The sequence below is a fragment of the Arachis hypogaea genome, chromosome 16 (assembly GCF_003086295.3).
Source record: "Arachis hypogaea cultivar Tifrunner chromosome 16, arahy.Tifrunner.gnm2.J5K5, whole genome shotgun sequence".
NCBI lineage: Eukaryota > Viridiplantae > Streptophyta > Magnoliopsida > Fabales > Fabaceae > Arachis > Arachis hypogaea.
The window spans coordinates 147,568,896-147,584,777 of record NC_092051.1 but is presented as its reverse complement, the minus strand read 5'-3'; the positions used below and the strand labels follow the sequence as shown (position 1 = coordinate 147,584,777).

The window sequence follows — 15,882 nt, the reverse complement described above, 5'->3', positions numbered from 1 at the left end:
ATTAACAAAATCATATTTTTATTGTTAGCTATTAAAATTTTGTGATAAACTATATTTGATTTTCTTTCATAAAACTTTCAATTCAATTGTTAGCTAACAATAAAAATAGGTTTTTGTCAATAACAAGCTAATAATAGCTATTAAAATTCCAATTAATAAGTGTTTAATGTATTAAAAAACAGATATCTTACATATTAGTTAATTCATTAAAAAAATCGGATTTGGATTCTCTAAATTTTAAATTTTATTTTAGATAATAAAATGTGATTTCTCACCATTTATTCTATAGGTGGAATCAAGAAAAAATATGAGAGAGAAACCATTTAAAGGTGAGAGATCACATTTTATCATCTAAAGTGAAAATTTAAAATTTAGAGGATCTAAATTAAAAAAAAATCAATTTGAATTGATTAAGTATTCAACTCACTCATTTGTTTAAGTAAATGTTGTCACAGAAGTTTAAATTTTGTCTTGTATAAATAATTTATTAGCTAATAATAAATCTTTAAATAAAGCTCAAATTCAGATTAATTTTTAGTCTATCGAATTGAAAAATATCGGAAACAAAAAAAGTTATTTCATTAAAAAAATACGGTTATAATATAAGTTCATATTAATATCTCATCATTCCTATCCCACTATATGTTGTTGTTTTTGCTCCTAGTCAAGACCACAGTTTATGACTTAAGATCACTACATACATAGTTAATTATTAAATTAGTATTAAGTTTTTGGAATCTTATCTATAAATGGAGAAAATCATTCATAATGGTAATTGTTCATGTGCCAACCAATATAATTGGCAGCCAAACCTTACTAATTGACCATTTTCTTTATTCCTAGTCTTACTTTGATTACACTCTTGACCCATATTAAGGGGGTCATTGTTTACAAATTGGATAAAAATCAAAAGTTGAATTTGGAACTGACTTGTTTAAATTAAATTTATTATGGATTTTTTATATATAAAAAAGGATGCTTCCAAAGATGGCCAAAACATTTTGTTTGTTCTAATGTTTGGTTATGTCTATTTTGATAAAAGATTTGTTAGTCTTTTAATTTATTATTGTCCTACATTATCTTCTTCCTTTTGGCATTTTATGCATATGAAATTATGGATGAATATTCCTTCACAAATAGCTTTGATAAAAAAGAGACATATTCTTATTTGTTCTCAATAGGGTACACTTGTACATTTTGCTCACTAAAGAATGCCTAAAGCATGCTTGTACTTTAATTTTATATAAAAAATGGGAAAAAATGTTTAATTAATAACCAGAATAAAAATTATATTATCTCATTGATCTCAACTTTTATTATTATTATTATTCCATGTCCTTGTTCAAAAAAGTACATACCTTGATCAGAAGTAAACCAACCCCACAAACCTTGACAATTTGGTTGGGACAAAAGGTTATTATAGACCAAAAAAGTTGTCATTTTTAAATGATGGAAACTCAGGTGCAATCGACTTCACGTGAAGTTGATACTTGAGAACTGTTAGATGATTTGACTGATTTAACTAAATTTTTATCTAACGACTCTCATGTATAACTTCACGTGAAGTCAACTTCATCTGAATTTTCATCTTTTATAATAGCTTTCTATAAATAAATAAAGTTTGAATGCTTTTTAATTTTACCATTATCACATGCTAGAATAAGACAGTTTTTATTTTTTATTTTCCATATATGAAGAAGACAAACTACTTGCTTTACTTCAAAGGAATTAAAAACTCTGGGAATGAAGTATTTTTTAATTTTTTGTTTTTTTTTCTCTTCTATTTTTTATTTTTTTTCTGTATTAGGAAGTTTTAAAGTTACCTACAATCTATTATTGCTGTATTATAAATGGTTCATGAGATAATGGGACATGACACGGATTGCAATACTTTTTTTTTTTGTTGACAAGGGATTATAAATTTATAATATTATTATTTTTTGGACGGGAGATTATATTATAATATTCTTTTTTTTTGTTTTTGTCCACCGGATTATAATATTCTTAAAAAAGAAAAAATGTGAATCAATGGGCTTACACTCATGCCTTCAGTTTTGGGCTAGTGATTGTTCAATCATTCTTGGGCCTAACATTTTTGTTTCTCCATCCAATAAATAGTTGGACAAATTTTGGAGCATCTTTACATGAACTTTACCGAGAGCTATTTTTTTTTTTGGACAAATTTTGTGATTATTTTATTTTGATATTTCTGTAGTCTTGTTATAATACAAAGAAAAAAAATAAATAAAAATATTGAGAGCTAAATTTCCTTCATAATTATAGAAAAGAAAATAAGTGTGAGAATTGGCTAACTAACAAGAATCTTACGTGCTAAATATATTGTTTCTTAATATATTACATTGGAGTTCAAATTTTAACTGTGACTAAGTAGTAAATAAAACCCTTAAATATGTGTAGAGCGTGTGTTGTATGTAAATGTGTAATATTTAGAACTGGTGGCTGTTTAATCTGACAAAAAAAAAGAGTCTTGTATTAATTCTGGGATTGAGTTTTGTTGATCAACCTGAGAATGATAGTGAATGATGATTGTAAAGGGAGTATCTTAAAAAAAAAAAAAAACTTAAATTAAACAATAAACTTTCCAGAACTTAATAGGAGTCAGTCAAAGCAAATAACGAAACACAGTGAGCTAAGTATCATTCACATGTTTTTAACAATTGCCTACTATTATATATAATAAGAATTGAGAAGAGATGTAGTACACAATTTTATTCTCCAAATAACTTTTATCATGTATTTACTATAATACATATGAAAATATATGAATACATGAACTTCTTTAGGCATAGAATTAAACATACAATAATATCCATTTTGGAAAAACTAATATACTCTTAAATTGATAACACTATTTATTCAGCAAATTTTACACAAATTATTAAATTACTCTTCCACCTTAACTCATGACAATAATAAAAAAATCTCGTAACTCACAAATTCAATCCAACAGAACATAAATTCAATTTAAGTTTTAGTCTTTATTATCTTATCTTATCTTTATCTTATATTTAGTTGTTGTTATCTTATCTTTATTTACTTTTATCTTTCATAAGATAATATTCTATATATATATATATATATATATATATATATATATATATATATATATATATTTAATTTTACTCTCATAGTTTGCAATACAATTCAATTAAAAAATACAAAGTACAATATTTTTCATCTTTTCTTTTCCTATTCTTTTACATTTTATCACAAATAATTATTATTATATTATCATATCAATGAAAATAATAATTTTTAATTTATTATTTAAAAAATCATTTAAATACATAAATTTAATTAAATAATTATATAAAATTATTTACACTATTAGGTTGTTAAAATTAAACTCATCAAAATTAATCATATTGATAATAAAATTTTATAAAATTAAAATAACATTATTAAGGCCAGAGTGAGAATATCCATTATTTTTTATTTAACATAATAAAAAAAAGGAAAATTGTCATGGTAGTGTGACCATATTAGATCTAAAAATTAATATCAATAAAAAAAAAAATTGTTGTTACTCAAAGAACCTAAGCCATCGAAATTTTGCTGCAATTATATACAATATGATATGATTTTTCATTCGTAACTTTCTTCTCTTCCTTTGTTTCTTTGTTTATTTATAAAATCACGCTGCGGTTAGATCAGATCCGATCTGCAACTTTCTTCGCCATGGATTTCATGAAGGTCTTCGATCAAACCGTTCGAGAAATGTGAGCAATCTGTTATATTTTTTTAAATCTTCTTGTTATGCGAATTAATTCATGTGTTAATCTCTAATCCACGATGTTGTGATTGTTTTTTTTTTCTTTTTCCTTTCCTGATGTGTGTGTGGAAATCAGAAAGAGAGAGGTGAATCTGAAGGTGCTGAAGGTTCCCGAGATCGAACAGAAGGTAAAGTTAAATTCTAATTGCTGCTATTTTGCTTGTTATTTGCGTTGATTTGATTGGAATGTTCATGAGATTGCTGTTTGATTTGTTCTTTTGTTTATCAGAAATATTTTTTCCCCTTCCTGAATTGAATGTGAATTACGGGAGTGTGTGAATTGAATTGTGTTGTGTTGTTCTAGATTTGATTTGTATGTAAAATGCATATGTGAATGTGAATTGTCTCTGTTTATCTTTGTGTTCATGCCTCATGGGAAGATGGGGGCAGAATTGTTGCATAAGTCTCGCATAGACTGTATAAAAAGTAGTGTTGATGAAATGCACGTTTTTGTTTTAAAACTCATAATTTTATGTAAGATGCTTGGCAAAAATGTACTAGTGAAGCCAATTTTCCGTTTTCATATCATATTTCAGACTTTAAGTAAGAAGTTGCCACTTCATTTTTTTCCCCAACTTTGTTAATTATAGAAGTCATGGACCAAGCAGCAACATTTTGAGGAATGTTTTTTTTCATGTTAAAACTTGAAAGTAGAAACAGGCAACATAAAAACCAATGATGTTGCTTTTATTTACAGAATTTGTATCTCCTCGTTGCATAATCTGATCTGTTTCACATAGTAAGATGCTTGACTTTATTAAACCAAACTACAAGTCTACAACCTTCTTCTGGGAAACTAACTCAGGGAGTGCATACAGAGAAGGAGAGGAATGAAAGTTATCAATATATACACCAAATGCCATATCAAAGTCAATTGCCTATCCGTTTGCATTTCATTGCTTTTCACGTCTTGTTGGATATACAAATAGTTCCATGTGGCTGGCTTTCACCAAATAGATCATTTTCATAGTATGAAATTTGTAAATTGTCATTGGGCCTTCACTGAATAACTTCAACTTCCGGAAGAGTTGCCATTGGAGTTCTTACCTGACCCAATTTATGGAGAGTATGTAGTCTATATTCTTTTTCTCCACTTTGGGCATACCCAACCCAGCAATTCTATACCATTATTGGAACTTGAAATTTTTTTTAGTTGTGAGCCTCATTCATCTTGTGCAAATACACCAGCCTGGCAGCCTTTTGTCGAGAAGATGGAAGATATCAGATATTACATAGCAACACTATATAAGAAAATTCTTGTATGGTATAAATTTGATAGGTAGTTATAAATTGTTCTAAGTTATGGTCATCTTTCAGTTTCAAACTTAACAAATAAGTTTTAACCTTAAAAAGATGGTGTTATAAGTTGAATTAAGCAAGTGATATGTTGTTGGTTTGTGGCCCTGCTCTGTAGATGTGTATGGTAGATTGGATGTATGGCTCCAACGTTTGAATTATATGATTAATAAATCTGCTGGTTTTATCTATTGGAGTTCTTACCATTATTTATGATTTAGGTGTTGGATGCAACTGATAATGAACCTTGGGGTCCTCATGGTTCTGCACTGGCAGAGATTGCACTGGCTACCAAAAAATTGTAATAATCTATCTATTTCTGTTCTAGTTATATTATACTACTTTTAGAAGTTCTATTTTTCCTTCTTATTTGGAGGAAATTTAGTGTTATTCTTAAATTATTGCTTCTGCTATACTTTTCAGTACTGAATGTCAAATGGTCATGAATGTCCTTTGGACAAGATTGACTGAAACTGGAAAAGATTGGCGCTATGTTTACAAGGTAACACTTTCTGCATAACCTTGTTATTTTAAAATTTAAGTTACAAAGGGAAGGCCTTCCATTTTATTTGTTGTTACATCACACCCAATAACTCTCAAGTACTTTTACGTCAGGCATTAGCTGTTATAGAGTATTTGGTAGCACATGGGTCTGAACGTGCAGTTGATGACATTATAGAGCATACATTTCAAATCTCAGTAAGGATCCTTCTCATGTATTTGCTATTTGAACTTGCAATATTTAAACAGACTGGCAATAAGAATGAACGATAAATTTCCTTACATATAATCCTTTACTTTGGATTGGTGAAGGCACTTTCTAGCTTTGAATATGTTGAGCCTAGTGGTAAGGATTCGGGACTAAATGTCAGGAAGAAGGCAGAAACCATTGTGGCCCTTTTGAATAATAGAGAAAAGATACAGGAAGTGAGAAATAAAGCTGCTGCAAACCGTGACAAGTAGGTCGAATATGTCACTACCTTAATCCCAGAATTGATTTTAATTAAACTATGATATAGATTGTGTTGTTGGTAAATAATATTCTTGTTTTTCTTTTGGATGAGTACTTTAGATACGTTGGAGTTTCTTCTAGTGGAATCACGTACAAGTCTGGGTCAACCTCATTTAGTAGTGGCAGCTATCAGAGCAGTGGTAAATATTCGGGCTTTGGTTCAAATGATGGTGATAGGTTTAAGGATAGCTACAGAGACAAGGGAGACTATGAAGAAGACAAATACATTAGAAGATCACGAAACATCAGTGACGATGAAGAGAACTCCTTCAAAAAGGGTACTGCACACTCTGTCAGGTAAGGCATATCTTACTGCTATTCTCGTCTGTAAATTACTTGTACGTGTACTTTATGTTTATGCCATATTATTGTCTCTACACATTGGCATAACCCTAGGTACTAGTTAGAATTTGGGGGAAATACTGAACTTAGTTTGTAAATTCAGTCATTATGGCATATATTTTGTTGTACATTGTTAATTTGTTATTATATGTTAAGTTGCTGTCTGAAATATCTAGAATTGTTTAAGTTCCTTGCACTAAGGAATTTGTATGGTTTTGACTAATTTTCCTTAAATGTTTTTTTTTTCATTAGTTCTTTAAAAGTGTTCTAATAGAAATTTTGCCAGATAATATCCCAAAGGAATATGTTAGGGACTTGGATATTATGGGGTGCTCAAAGTCCCACATCGAGTAGTATGGGATGCTTGATGTTGTATATGAGGAGAGTGGTTCTTCCCCCTTAACAGCTAGCTTTTAAGGTGTGGTTTCCCACTTTTCTTAGATATTTAACAATGGTATCAGAGCGTGGTTGTCGGCGCCATGGAAAGGGCTACCTATAGGCTGGATTAAGGTAAATACCGAATACTGATAGACCGTAGCAAAGTGGCTACCGTTGGGTCAGTGTCGATAGAGTGAAGCCGCCGTGGACGTCGGCTCTTCAGGGCCGGTGTATTGTTAGGGACTTGGGTATTATGGGGTGCTCAAAGTCCCACATCGAGTAGTATGGGATGCTTGATGTTGTATATAAGGAGAGTGGTTCTTCCCCCTTAACAGCTAGCTTTTAAGGTGTGGTTTCCCACTTTCCTTAGATACTTAACCGAATATTAAATCCCATCAAACTAAACTTGTTGGTTTGTATTTGATGTGTTCGGAAAATTTTATCTCCTTTTACCTTTAATAATACAGGTTATGACTCAAATACTTCCGTTGTAAAACAAATAAATAAGTTTGTGTATCAAAGCCAGACTCAAGCTTCTGACCTTGCATTTCTATTCCCAGTTTAACGAACTTGTTCTGACTTGTGAGAAATGAGAACTCTCTTAAATGGGACTCTTGGTCAATGGTTGAGATGCTCATCTCATTTCCTTCTCTTATATGCATCAATTGCTCAGTTTTTTGGTTGCGTAGGAACATGCTATTTCTTCTATTCTAATTCCAGAATCTCTATCTTGCAGCAAAAGTCAGGAGAATGCACCATCCAGAGTATCTAAGTCATCTACTGCTAATGCCCATGATAATTACAGTTCAGTTGCTTCTCAAAGTTCAGGTGCACCTGCAAATAATACCGAGGATGACTTTGACGACTTTGATCCAAGAGGAACTTCTGCTAGTAAGTATTCCCATAAAGTCTAGTGCATCCCAGTTGCTGATTTTGTTCATTTAATTTAAATAGTGATATTAACCTGTTCCTTCAATTTAGATTTAGGATGAAACTAAAATTATGCACATTTTGCTCTTATGTACATGATAATACAAGCTTTCCAAGTAAAATGACTGGTCCGGTAGAGTGATTATCTCTATAGGTTAAGCTTGTTAGATTGGAAAAATGACAGTTCTAGTCCTGCCCCATTTTGACGTAGTTTTCTTACTGCCTCTCCTGTTTTTGTTTCCTTTTAACTGGTCGCGGGGTTGGGGAGGATGGAGAGTGTGTGCTGGAGTCTGTTTCTTGCTTGTTTGATTTTCATAAAAGGGAAATGATGTAAAAATGGTGCAGTAAAAGTTCCATTCAAATAATCCCCATTTTTTCATTATGATCTGTTTATTCTTGAACTGTGTACCCAGTCCCAGAGCAGCTAGTGACAGAAAATAAGATAATCAATTTAACTATCCATTTGATGACAAGATCTGCCACAATATTAGTCATTTTATTATTCTTCTCAGTGTGTCAATGATATTGGGTTTTCATTCCAACAGAGCCTTCGGCTGGAAGCTCTAATCAAGTTGATCTCTTTGGACAAGATTTAATCAGTGACTTCATGGATGCTCCAACATCTGTTTCTACAGAAAAGGCTGCTGTTAATAGTGTTTCAGAGGTTGATCTATTTGCAGATGCTTCATTTGTATCGGCACCACCTAATGTGGACAAGGGAGCTAGTTCTCAACCTCAGGTTAGATTTCTTCACTCTTTACGACTGCAGTTGGTTTTCTCATGCCTGCACCAGCAATTGCCTGCAGATTCAAAGGCAGGAACCTCTACTAATTAGTGGTCCTAAGCTCAGAACCTCTCTTCCATTATGAACTAGGATTGTTTGACTGAATAGTACTTAACTGAAATAAACATTATTGACGTGTCCTTTATTATGAATTACAATATCAATTTCATCTTCCGAAGTAGTATGTTAATGATATTCAATTGTACAAGTTAGCTTTCTGAAATGATCAGGTAGGGGGAACCAATAATGAGTGGGATATTCCATCATTAATGGGGATGCACAATTTTTGACATTATTCTGAATGTTCTTATTCATATCTATAGATAAATTGCACTCCTTAAAAGCTTTAATATGTGATTGTGAAGAACTGATGAAAGAGAATAATATGTGCCTTGCCTTCTTTTTTGCACATTTTACTTCAATGTGCTGAATTTTTTTCTTTATTCCTTTTGGCACATAGTTAGTAATTTCTATTTTTTCATGTCTGTGTTGACTTATGTATAGGAAGAAGTGGATCTATTTGCATCACAGCCAGCCATTCCTTCAGTTACACCAACAGTTGACTTGTTTTCCATTCCTAAACCAGTTGCGCAGCCAGACAAGAAGTCAGGAAATTCTTCTTCGGCGAATAGTAGCACTTTTGATCCCTTTGCTGTTTCTGAACCAGTTGTGCATACAGACACAGGAAATTCGGCTCCTGTGAATAATAGCACTTTTGATCCCTTTGCCATTCCTGAACCAGTTGCGCAGCCTAACAATAAGTCAAGAAATTCTGCTCCTGCAAACAATAGCACTTTTGACCCCTTTGCTGCGATTCCACTTAATAATTTTGATGGATCTGATGTTTTTGGTGATTTTACTTCTCAACCTGATTCAGCATCTTCACAGACCTCCAATAATGTTGCCAGTGACATCAACCATGATAAGATGAATGGTAAAACTTCAGTAGACTCTAAAGTTTCACCTAAAAAGGATCCATTCCAGGTGAAATCTGGCATCTGGGCAGATTCACTTAGCCGTGGACTGATTGATCTCAATATATCTGGCCGTAAGTTTATCATCTCAATATATTATTATTGTTTTTTATTTTCCCGTTCGTGCAACATTGTGAATACACATTTTGGTTTTCTTTCTGTAATATACCAATTGGTTGAGCAATTGAAGTTTCCATAATTTTATTTGTCTACCATTGTTTTTGCAGCCAAGAAAGTAAATCTTGCAGATGTTGGGATTGTGGGTGGATTAAGTGATGGATCAGATGAAGTGGTGAAAGGCCCTCCTCCACCTTCATTTTACATGGGTAGAGCTATGGGTTCCGGTTCTGGTCTTGGTAGATCTGGATTCACTCCTTCACAGACAGAAACCGGAAATGACATGTTCTCAAGCCTTAGCAGCCAACAATATCAATTTGGTGGATTCCAGAAGTAAAATTCTCTGATTATATACTCATTCTTTGTGTGCCGGCATTACCTAGACTTGAGCTTCTTGCCATTGTGGGTTTTTGTATTTTGTTTATGTATATTTCTCACACTGCTGTGATTTTATTGTACTAAAGGGTAAGAATTTACTATCGTGTTTTTCACCCACCCTGATCGGATGCAACATCATCGTGCAGTGCCCAAAGATTTGGTGGTATTGCTTTGAGTTGTAAAATATTATCTTCCGACTTTAGGTTGCTGTCTTTTTTAAGTCCTTAAATTCGTGAAGATCAACTTAACAATTCCTCCCCTCCCTCTCTCTTTCCTCATGCCCTTTTGTTCTGTTCGCTTATGTTACATTATAGCAAACTACAGTGTAAGGGGTGTTTTTCTTCTAATTTCTGGTGATCGTCTGAACTAAAACGGATGCTATCATTAAAATTAGATTTCCACTACAAGTCTACCACCAAAAAAGTATTATTATTATTATTTTATATATATATATATATATATATATATATATATATATATATATATAGGGGGTGCTTTTGTGTTTAGAATCAGTTTTTAGAAAAGTCAATTTAATTATGTTTGTAAGTTAGTAATTCTTAGCTTCGAATGAAGTAGAAATTATTTCAGTATTTCTGTATAAAGTCTATTGAAAGTTTATAAGAGTATTATAAGAATTCTTTCTTAAAACAAGTTTTTTTTTTTTTGAAATTAATGTTCGAAGCTCTTTAGAATATACTATATTAATGCTAAGTACAGCTGTCAAACCTAATATATTGCAGTAGTTTGAATCTGGTGAAACGAGAAGAGAAATGAAACAATTTTTGGCAGTTCTGTGATTGAAAAAATTTCAAAATGTTTGTATCCTTCTTTCTCCCCGGCAGATGAAAGGGGAAAGTGGGTCGAAGGCATTTGATCAACTCCAACCCCCGAAATTCAATCCAAGACACACTATAGACTAAGAAAATTGTATGTATCAGAATTGAGATGCAGCCATAGCATTTTCCTCACTATATATCTATGATTCTACCCCTAATCAATGCCGCAGCTTTCAACACCTGCTTCACTGGTCCAATGATGAAGACCTACATAATAAAACACCAAACAACATTGAAAATTGGTAATATAATTTTTAATTTGTCATTAAAAAATTCAGCTGCAAAAACTAGGACCACCACAGCAGGTACGTACGTAACAAAACTCAAAAACGGTCTACATCTCGGCAAATATTATGTTCATCATTCATAAAAATAAGATATAGACTATGAATAAATCAACAACCCCTGGATTGAAAAAAGCCAGGTACTGGGGAACTGGAGTTAAGAATTGTAATGGTGAGTATACTAACCTTGTCAGGTGGGCCCTTCGAACCTCCAATGACAATTTCCGCACTGCAAGAACAAATGCATTTAAAATCAAAGTATTTAGCAATTCACCCACAAAAATTATTTGCTAAACCAGGGAAATGGAAAGCGCACAGAAAAATTCGTACTTGCATCCCTCCTTAATTGTCAAGATTGTAGCCCCCCTTCTACCAATAACTCGTCCCATCATTCCTCGGGGAATGTCTACAACTGAAAGAATTTCTTCCTCCAGATCATTTCCATCAACTTTCAGCGTATCTAAAAGGAAAAAAAAAAAGACTGTGTTGCTTAGCAGTCAATATCATTAACAAATCATACAAGCATTCCAGACACTATATGTCTATATCCAATAAATTGACCTAAGGCATCACTAAACAATAATCCACTTGCATCACTAAACAATAATCCACTTGTAATCACTAAACAATAATCAACATGATGCAACAGAAAGTCCTCCATAATGGGAGCTGCAATATTCACCTATCATGGTTATTTCAACGGGCAAATTATTCCATCAACAGTAAGTAAAATTTTAATAGCATCAATGATATCATGTTTGAAATTAAGGTTGGCAATGTCAGGAAATAAAAGGCAACTGGGAATATCATGCATCCATGTAGTTTTTGTCATAGAAGGTTCTTGTCAACATTATCTAGACCTGGGATAGGAGGCAGAGATGGCCAATCAGCATAATCATTATTGTTCACACAAAAACATCGGCAATACAGGGCACCACGAACCGCAAGATGCCATAAGGACCGCTCATTCAAGTTCACCATCATTCGGTGATAAACATACAGAAGAAAACGGACATCATCAGTAGCTGTGCGGACCATACGTTCAGAAAAAGGTCTATATCTCCAAAACTTGGGGTCCTGAGAACACAAGACATTGAGAAATAATATCACATGATAGATTAGTTCAATGACCCATACATAAATATTTTATAGGTGTAACATGCACATAAAGGAAATTCAAATATTGTCAAAAAGTGGTATCTCAAGTCAATCAAGTGACACCTCCCTTGACCAATGAGCCAGGGGTTGCTGGCATTGGAATTTGGGACAAGGGTTTAAAATCCCCAGATGCTCATCACTTCCTTCATCCCACTAGCCCTCCGAACAAATAAAAATCACATAATGATATGAATAGTTATAATATAACTAAATATATTCATGATGCTTTATAGTTTCTTACTTTCTATAGTACAACTTTAAGAATAATATGATGAAATAAAACATTCACGCTGGACCAACAATTTAAATTTTGAAGTAGAAATGTGTAAATTGGATATGTCTGCACAACCAAGATTCTAAAACCAACCTGTCGAAGGAGAACCCGAACCTCTTCCTTCTCATCATATGATATGCCTGGATGCAAACACTCAAAGTGAATATGGAGGAATTAATTATAATTAAGAATTTATTAGGACAAATTGAATCATATCATCCAGAGTAATATGGTCATCAATATATAGAAACGTGGATACCACGATATATATACTACCACAAAAACGTAGATCAGCTAGGAGGTCAACAAAAGAAATGTTGTCATCTCTTTTCCGCTTCCCTTCTTGCTCGTCGATCAGTGCATATGCAATCTGAACCAATAGAATAGGATAAAAAATTCAATATGTATAAATATATACCACATCAGCGTAAGTATCCTATGAAATCAAAAGCAAACACAAAGAATAAAGATCAAAGACTTCTAAGGATATATATCTGCAATATGATATGATCTCCATTTCCTGTTTCCAACTGAGAATTCATAAATTAAAATGGATCACCCAAGGAAAGGGGGAATAAAAAAGAAGTCTGTGTTCAGTAGGGTGACAGAATCATGTGTTTCAACTTCAATGATGATTTAAGTCTGAGTTATAACTTGTAATATGATTTATCTTATGATTGTAGGTTATTTTTTTTTATCTGTAAAGATTATGATAAATTATGTGTATCTTTTTTTTGTGTGATTGAATTGGACAGATAGACCCAATAGATTATGTATATATTTGGGTGTGTTTGGTTATTATCCCACAACAATGGAGATAGGGAAGAGAAAAAAAAGGTATTTGATTGTTGAGATAATAAACACTTGGAGACAAAAACCAGATGAAAAGGAACACAAAATTTGTATTCTTCCACTGGGTGAACAATATGGATTGAGAGGCAGAAACTAGGTTGATTAATAAAATTGCATTCCCAATATACACACACGCACACACACACAATAATTTACCTCTTTACATCTTTTATGCTCTATCCACTTTAACCAAACATGATACAGATATGCACATAGTAGATATTCAATTCACTAACTGTAATCTCTACCTAGGTGCCACCATCCAGTTAACATTGATGCCTAATGTATTATTCATAGTATGTATACAATAAGATGACAAGACGATTATTATCATCATGAAGCAAATTACTCGCTAAGTTACAAGAACCAAACAAATACAATTGACCAAATGATACTATTCTAATCATAAATGGCAATATTCTAACATGTTACAAAAAAAAGGACAGTGATTAGCAAACGAGTGATGAGTAAATCAAAAGTTGATGTACAAACACTATCACACTTGACAGAAGACAATAAAAGTCAAGTGAAAATGATATAAACCTCATAAATTGAATGTTTTAATAATCATATTGTTGAAAGTGATCAAAGAGCATGAGAAGCTAAGGCAGTTTAAATTAGATTTATTTGATTTAAGTTCAACTAGATTTATGATCACATTCAAATGAATCATATATAAAATAATAATAAAAAGTCATACACAAACTGTATATTTATAAAGCATCTGGGTCTGTATATCAAAAGCAAGCTAACGTTGAAGCAATTCCACTGCAAAATTAACAAGACCTAATACATTGGCTGGGTCTGGAGAGTTCACCTGGGTATCCATCACGTTGTTCAGCTTGATGTCAAACTGGAAGTACAATGCCTAGAATGCAAACATTACCATTAAAGTTTGTTCTTACTTGATCAAAAGCATCTAAACTTCAACAAATAAAATTAAAAGCAATAAAGAAAAAAGCAAGAAATCGACCTCACTATCCCTTTTGCAATCATGAATCACTTTTGTGATGAAATTAGACTCGAGCGCAGGCTTACAGGCTTTGATCAGCGCTTCCCCACCTTCTATTGCGTCAACCAAGTAAATGGCATCTGGGAATGCAAGCTGTATTAGACAGAGAGCTCCAGTTCGACACAAGTCTTCGCCCTCACAATCAAAACCAATTATGAACTGGTCCTGAGGCGATGGTTCCAGAAACTCAGCTGGGAGTTGAGATGCAGTTGTCACAATATGGATAGGAACCAGAGCTGAATTAGATTCAACATTAGGAGGGCTGTCACCTAATTAGAAATCAGTGTTTGCAAAATCCAAGTCAATGATCTCGAATAACATCAAGAAGTGGAAAGAAAATGGAGAAGATCACCGCAGCTCGATCAAAATAGTAGATTCGTGCAGGAATCAAGTAAAAATATTCGTGCAGAAAAGTAGTTACAAACAAACAGCAGCTCTATCAAACGGTAACCGGCCATTGTCTAAGTAAACAAACATCAAGAATGCGATTAAAAGATAGAAAGAAAAATGCTAAAGACAAAAAAAAAAAAAGGAAAAAACTCCAAGCAGCTCGATCAAATAGTAAGTTAGAACAGAACGCAATCAAGCAAGAACGTTACAAAAGTACGAACAAGTAAACGCACATTCTGACAAATAAGCGGCAAAACGAATAAATATGAAAGATTAAAAAGAAAACACGAAATTGAAATTCGAAAAGGCGTAATGAAGGAAAATCGAATCCCTAGATCGATCGAAAAAGGAGGAAAGTATAGTAGAAGCTAAACAAAGAGAATAAAGATAGGTTTAGTGGAGAAGACGAACCTGAAGGAGGAAGAGGAATGCGAGCGGTGAAGGAGGGAGAAGGAGTTGTAGGCGCGGAAGAAGAAGAAGCCATTGGTGAATCCGGTCGTCACATGAGAGGTTTCTCTCTCGTGAAATGAAATGAAAATGAAAACGAAATGAACGTTGTGTTGTGTGGTCTCTCTCTTTCTGGCTTTTATAGGAGTCTCCAGAGTTGAGAGTAAATGAAAGAAAATGCGAGCTGAGTTCTCAGTTCGCACTTCTCAGTCACTGCTTTTGCTTTGCTTTGTGTTCTTCCAAGTCGTTTTGTTCTTTGAGAGCTTTGAGAGAGGGCTCCCAACTGTTTTCAACGAAGAAAATTAATTATTAGGAATCCTTGTAGGAAAAACCAAAAAATATCTCATATTAGAGAAAAATATATTTAAAAAAAAATTAACGATGACAAAAATATAATATTTTAAATATTAAAAATGAAACTAATCATACCAAAAAATAGCAATAATAACGAAAAGTAATATATTAATATTAAGGAAATAAAAATAGAAAATATAACGCATTACACAATTGACTTATTAATTATATAAAACTTGTTTCAGAACAACAAAATAAAAAATTATTATTTTCAATAAATAATAAAGGATAAAACATAAATCCAAATTCTTAAAACAAACTTATACCACTG

At 32.6% G+C, this 15,882-nt stretch overlaps 2 protein-coding genes across 2 annotated transcripts; one reads left to right on the top strand and one right to left on the bottom strand.

The window, feature by feature from the left end:
* Positions 1–3,433: 3,433 nt before the first annotated feature.
* On the top strand, positions 3,434–10,255 carry LOC112697695 (clathrin interactor EPSIN 1). Its single transcript, XM_025750979.3, has 11 exons — positions 3,434–3,740; positions 3,870–3,921; positions 5,311–5,390; positions 5,513–5,591; positions 5,705–5,788; positions 5,903–6,048; positions 6,162–6,398; positions 7,558–7,712; positions 8,297–8,490; positions 9,040–9,583; positions 9,737–10,255. The coding sequence occupies exons 1-11, from the start codon at positions 3,700–3,702 to the stop codon at positions 9,961–9,963; spliced, it is 1,839 nt and encodes a 612-aa protein (XP_025606764.1). The 5' UTR covers positions 3,434–3,699; the 3' UTR covers positions 9,964–10,255.
* A 520-nt stretch (positions 10,256–10,775) lies between these two features.
* On the bottom strand, positions 10,776–15,590 carry LOC112697698 (uncharacterized). The gene is made up of 9 exons (XM_025750982.3): positions 15,222–15,590; positions 14,382–14,689; positions 14,226–14,276; positions 12,833–12,926; positions 12,650–12,696; positions 11,985–12,201; positions 11,455–11,584; positions 11,311–11,353; positions 10,776–11,047 (listed from the first exon to the last, which is right to left on the bottom strand). The coding sequence occupies exons 1-9, from the start codon at positions 15,292–15,294 to the stop codon at positions 10,973–10,975; spliced, it is 1,038 nt and encodes a 345-aa protein (XP_025606767.1). The 5' UTR covers positions 15,295–15,590; the 3' UTR covers positions 10,776–10,972.
* Between the last annotated feature and the right edge of the window lie 292 nt (positions 15,591–15,882).

What these genes read in the sequence shown, in the direction of transcription:
- LOC112697695 (XM_025750979.3), top strand. Translation starts at nt 3,700, where the DNA reads ATGGATTTCATGAAGGTCTTCGATCAAACCGTTCGAGAAAT. An exon ending in GATCAAACCGTTCGAGAAAT is followed by an intron (nt 3,741 to 3,869) that starts GTGAGCAATCTG and finishes TGTGGAAATCAG; the next exon opens with AAAGAGAGAGGTGAATCTGA. An exon ending in GGTACTGCACACTCTGTCAG is followed by an intron (nt 6,399 to 7,557) that starts GTAAGGCATATC and finishes TCTATCTTGCAG; the next exon opens with CAAAAGTCAGGAGAATGCAC.
- LOC112697698 (XM_025750982.3), bottom strand. Translation starts at nt 15,294, where the DNA reads ATGGCTTCTTCTTCTTCCGCGCCTACAACTCCTTCTCCCTCCTTCACC. An exon ending in CATTCCTCTTCCTCCTTCAG is followed by an intron (nt 14,690 to 15,221) that starts GTTCGTCTTCTC and finishes ATTTCTAATTAG; the next exon opens with GTGACAGCCCTCCTAATGTT. An exon ending in ATTGCAAAAGGGATAGTGAG is followed by an intron (nt 14,277 to 14,381) that starts GTCGATTTCTTG and finishes TTTGCATTCTAG; the next exon opens with GCATTGTACTTCCAGTTTGA.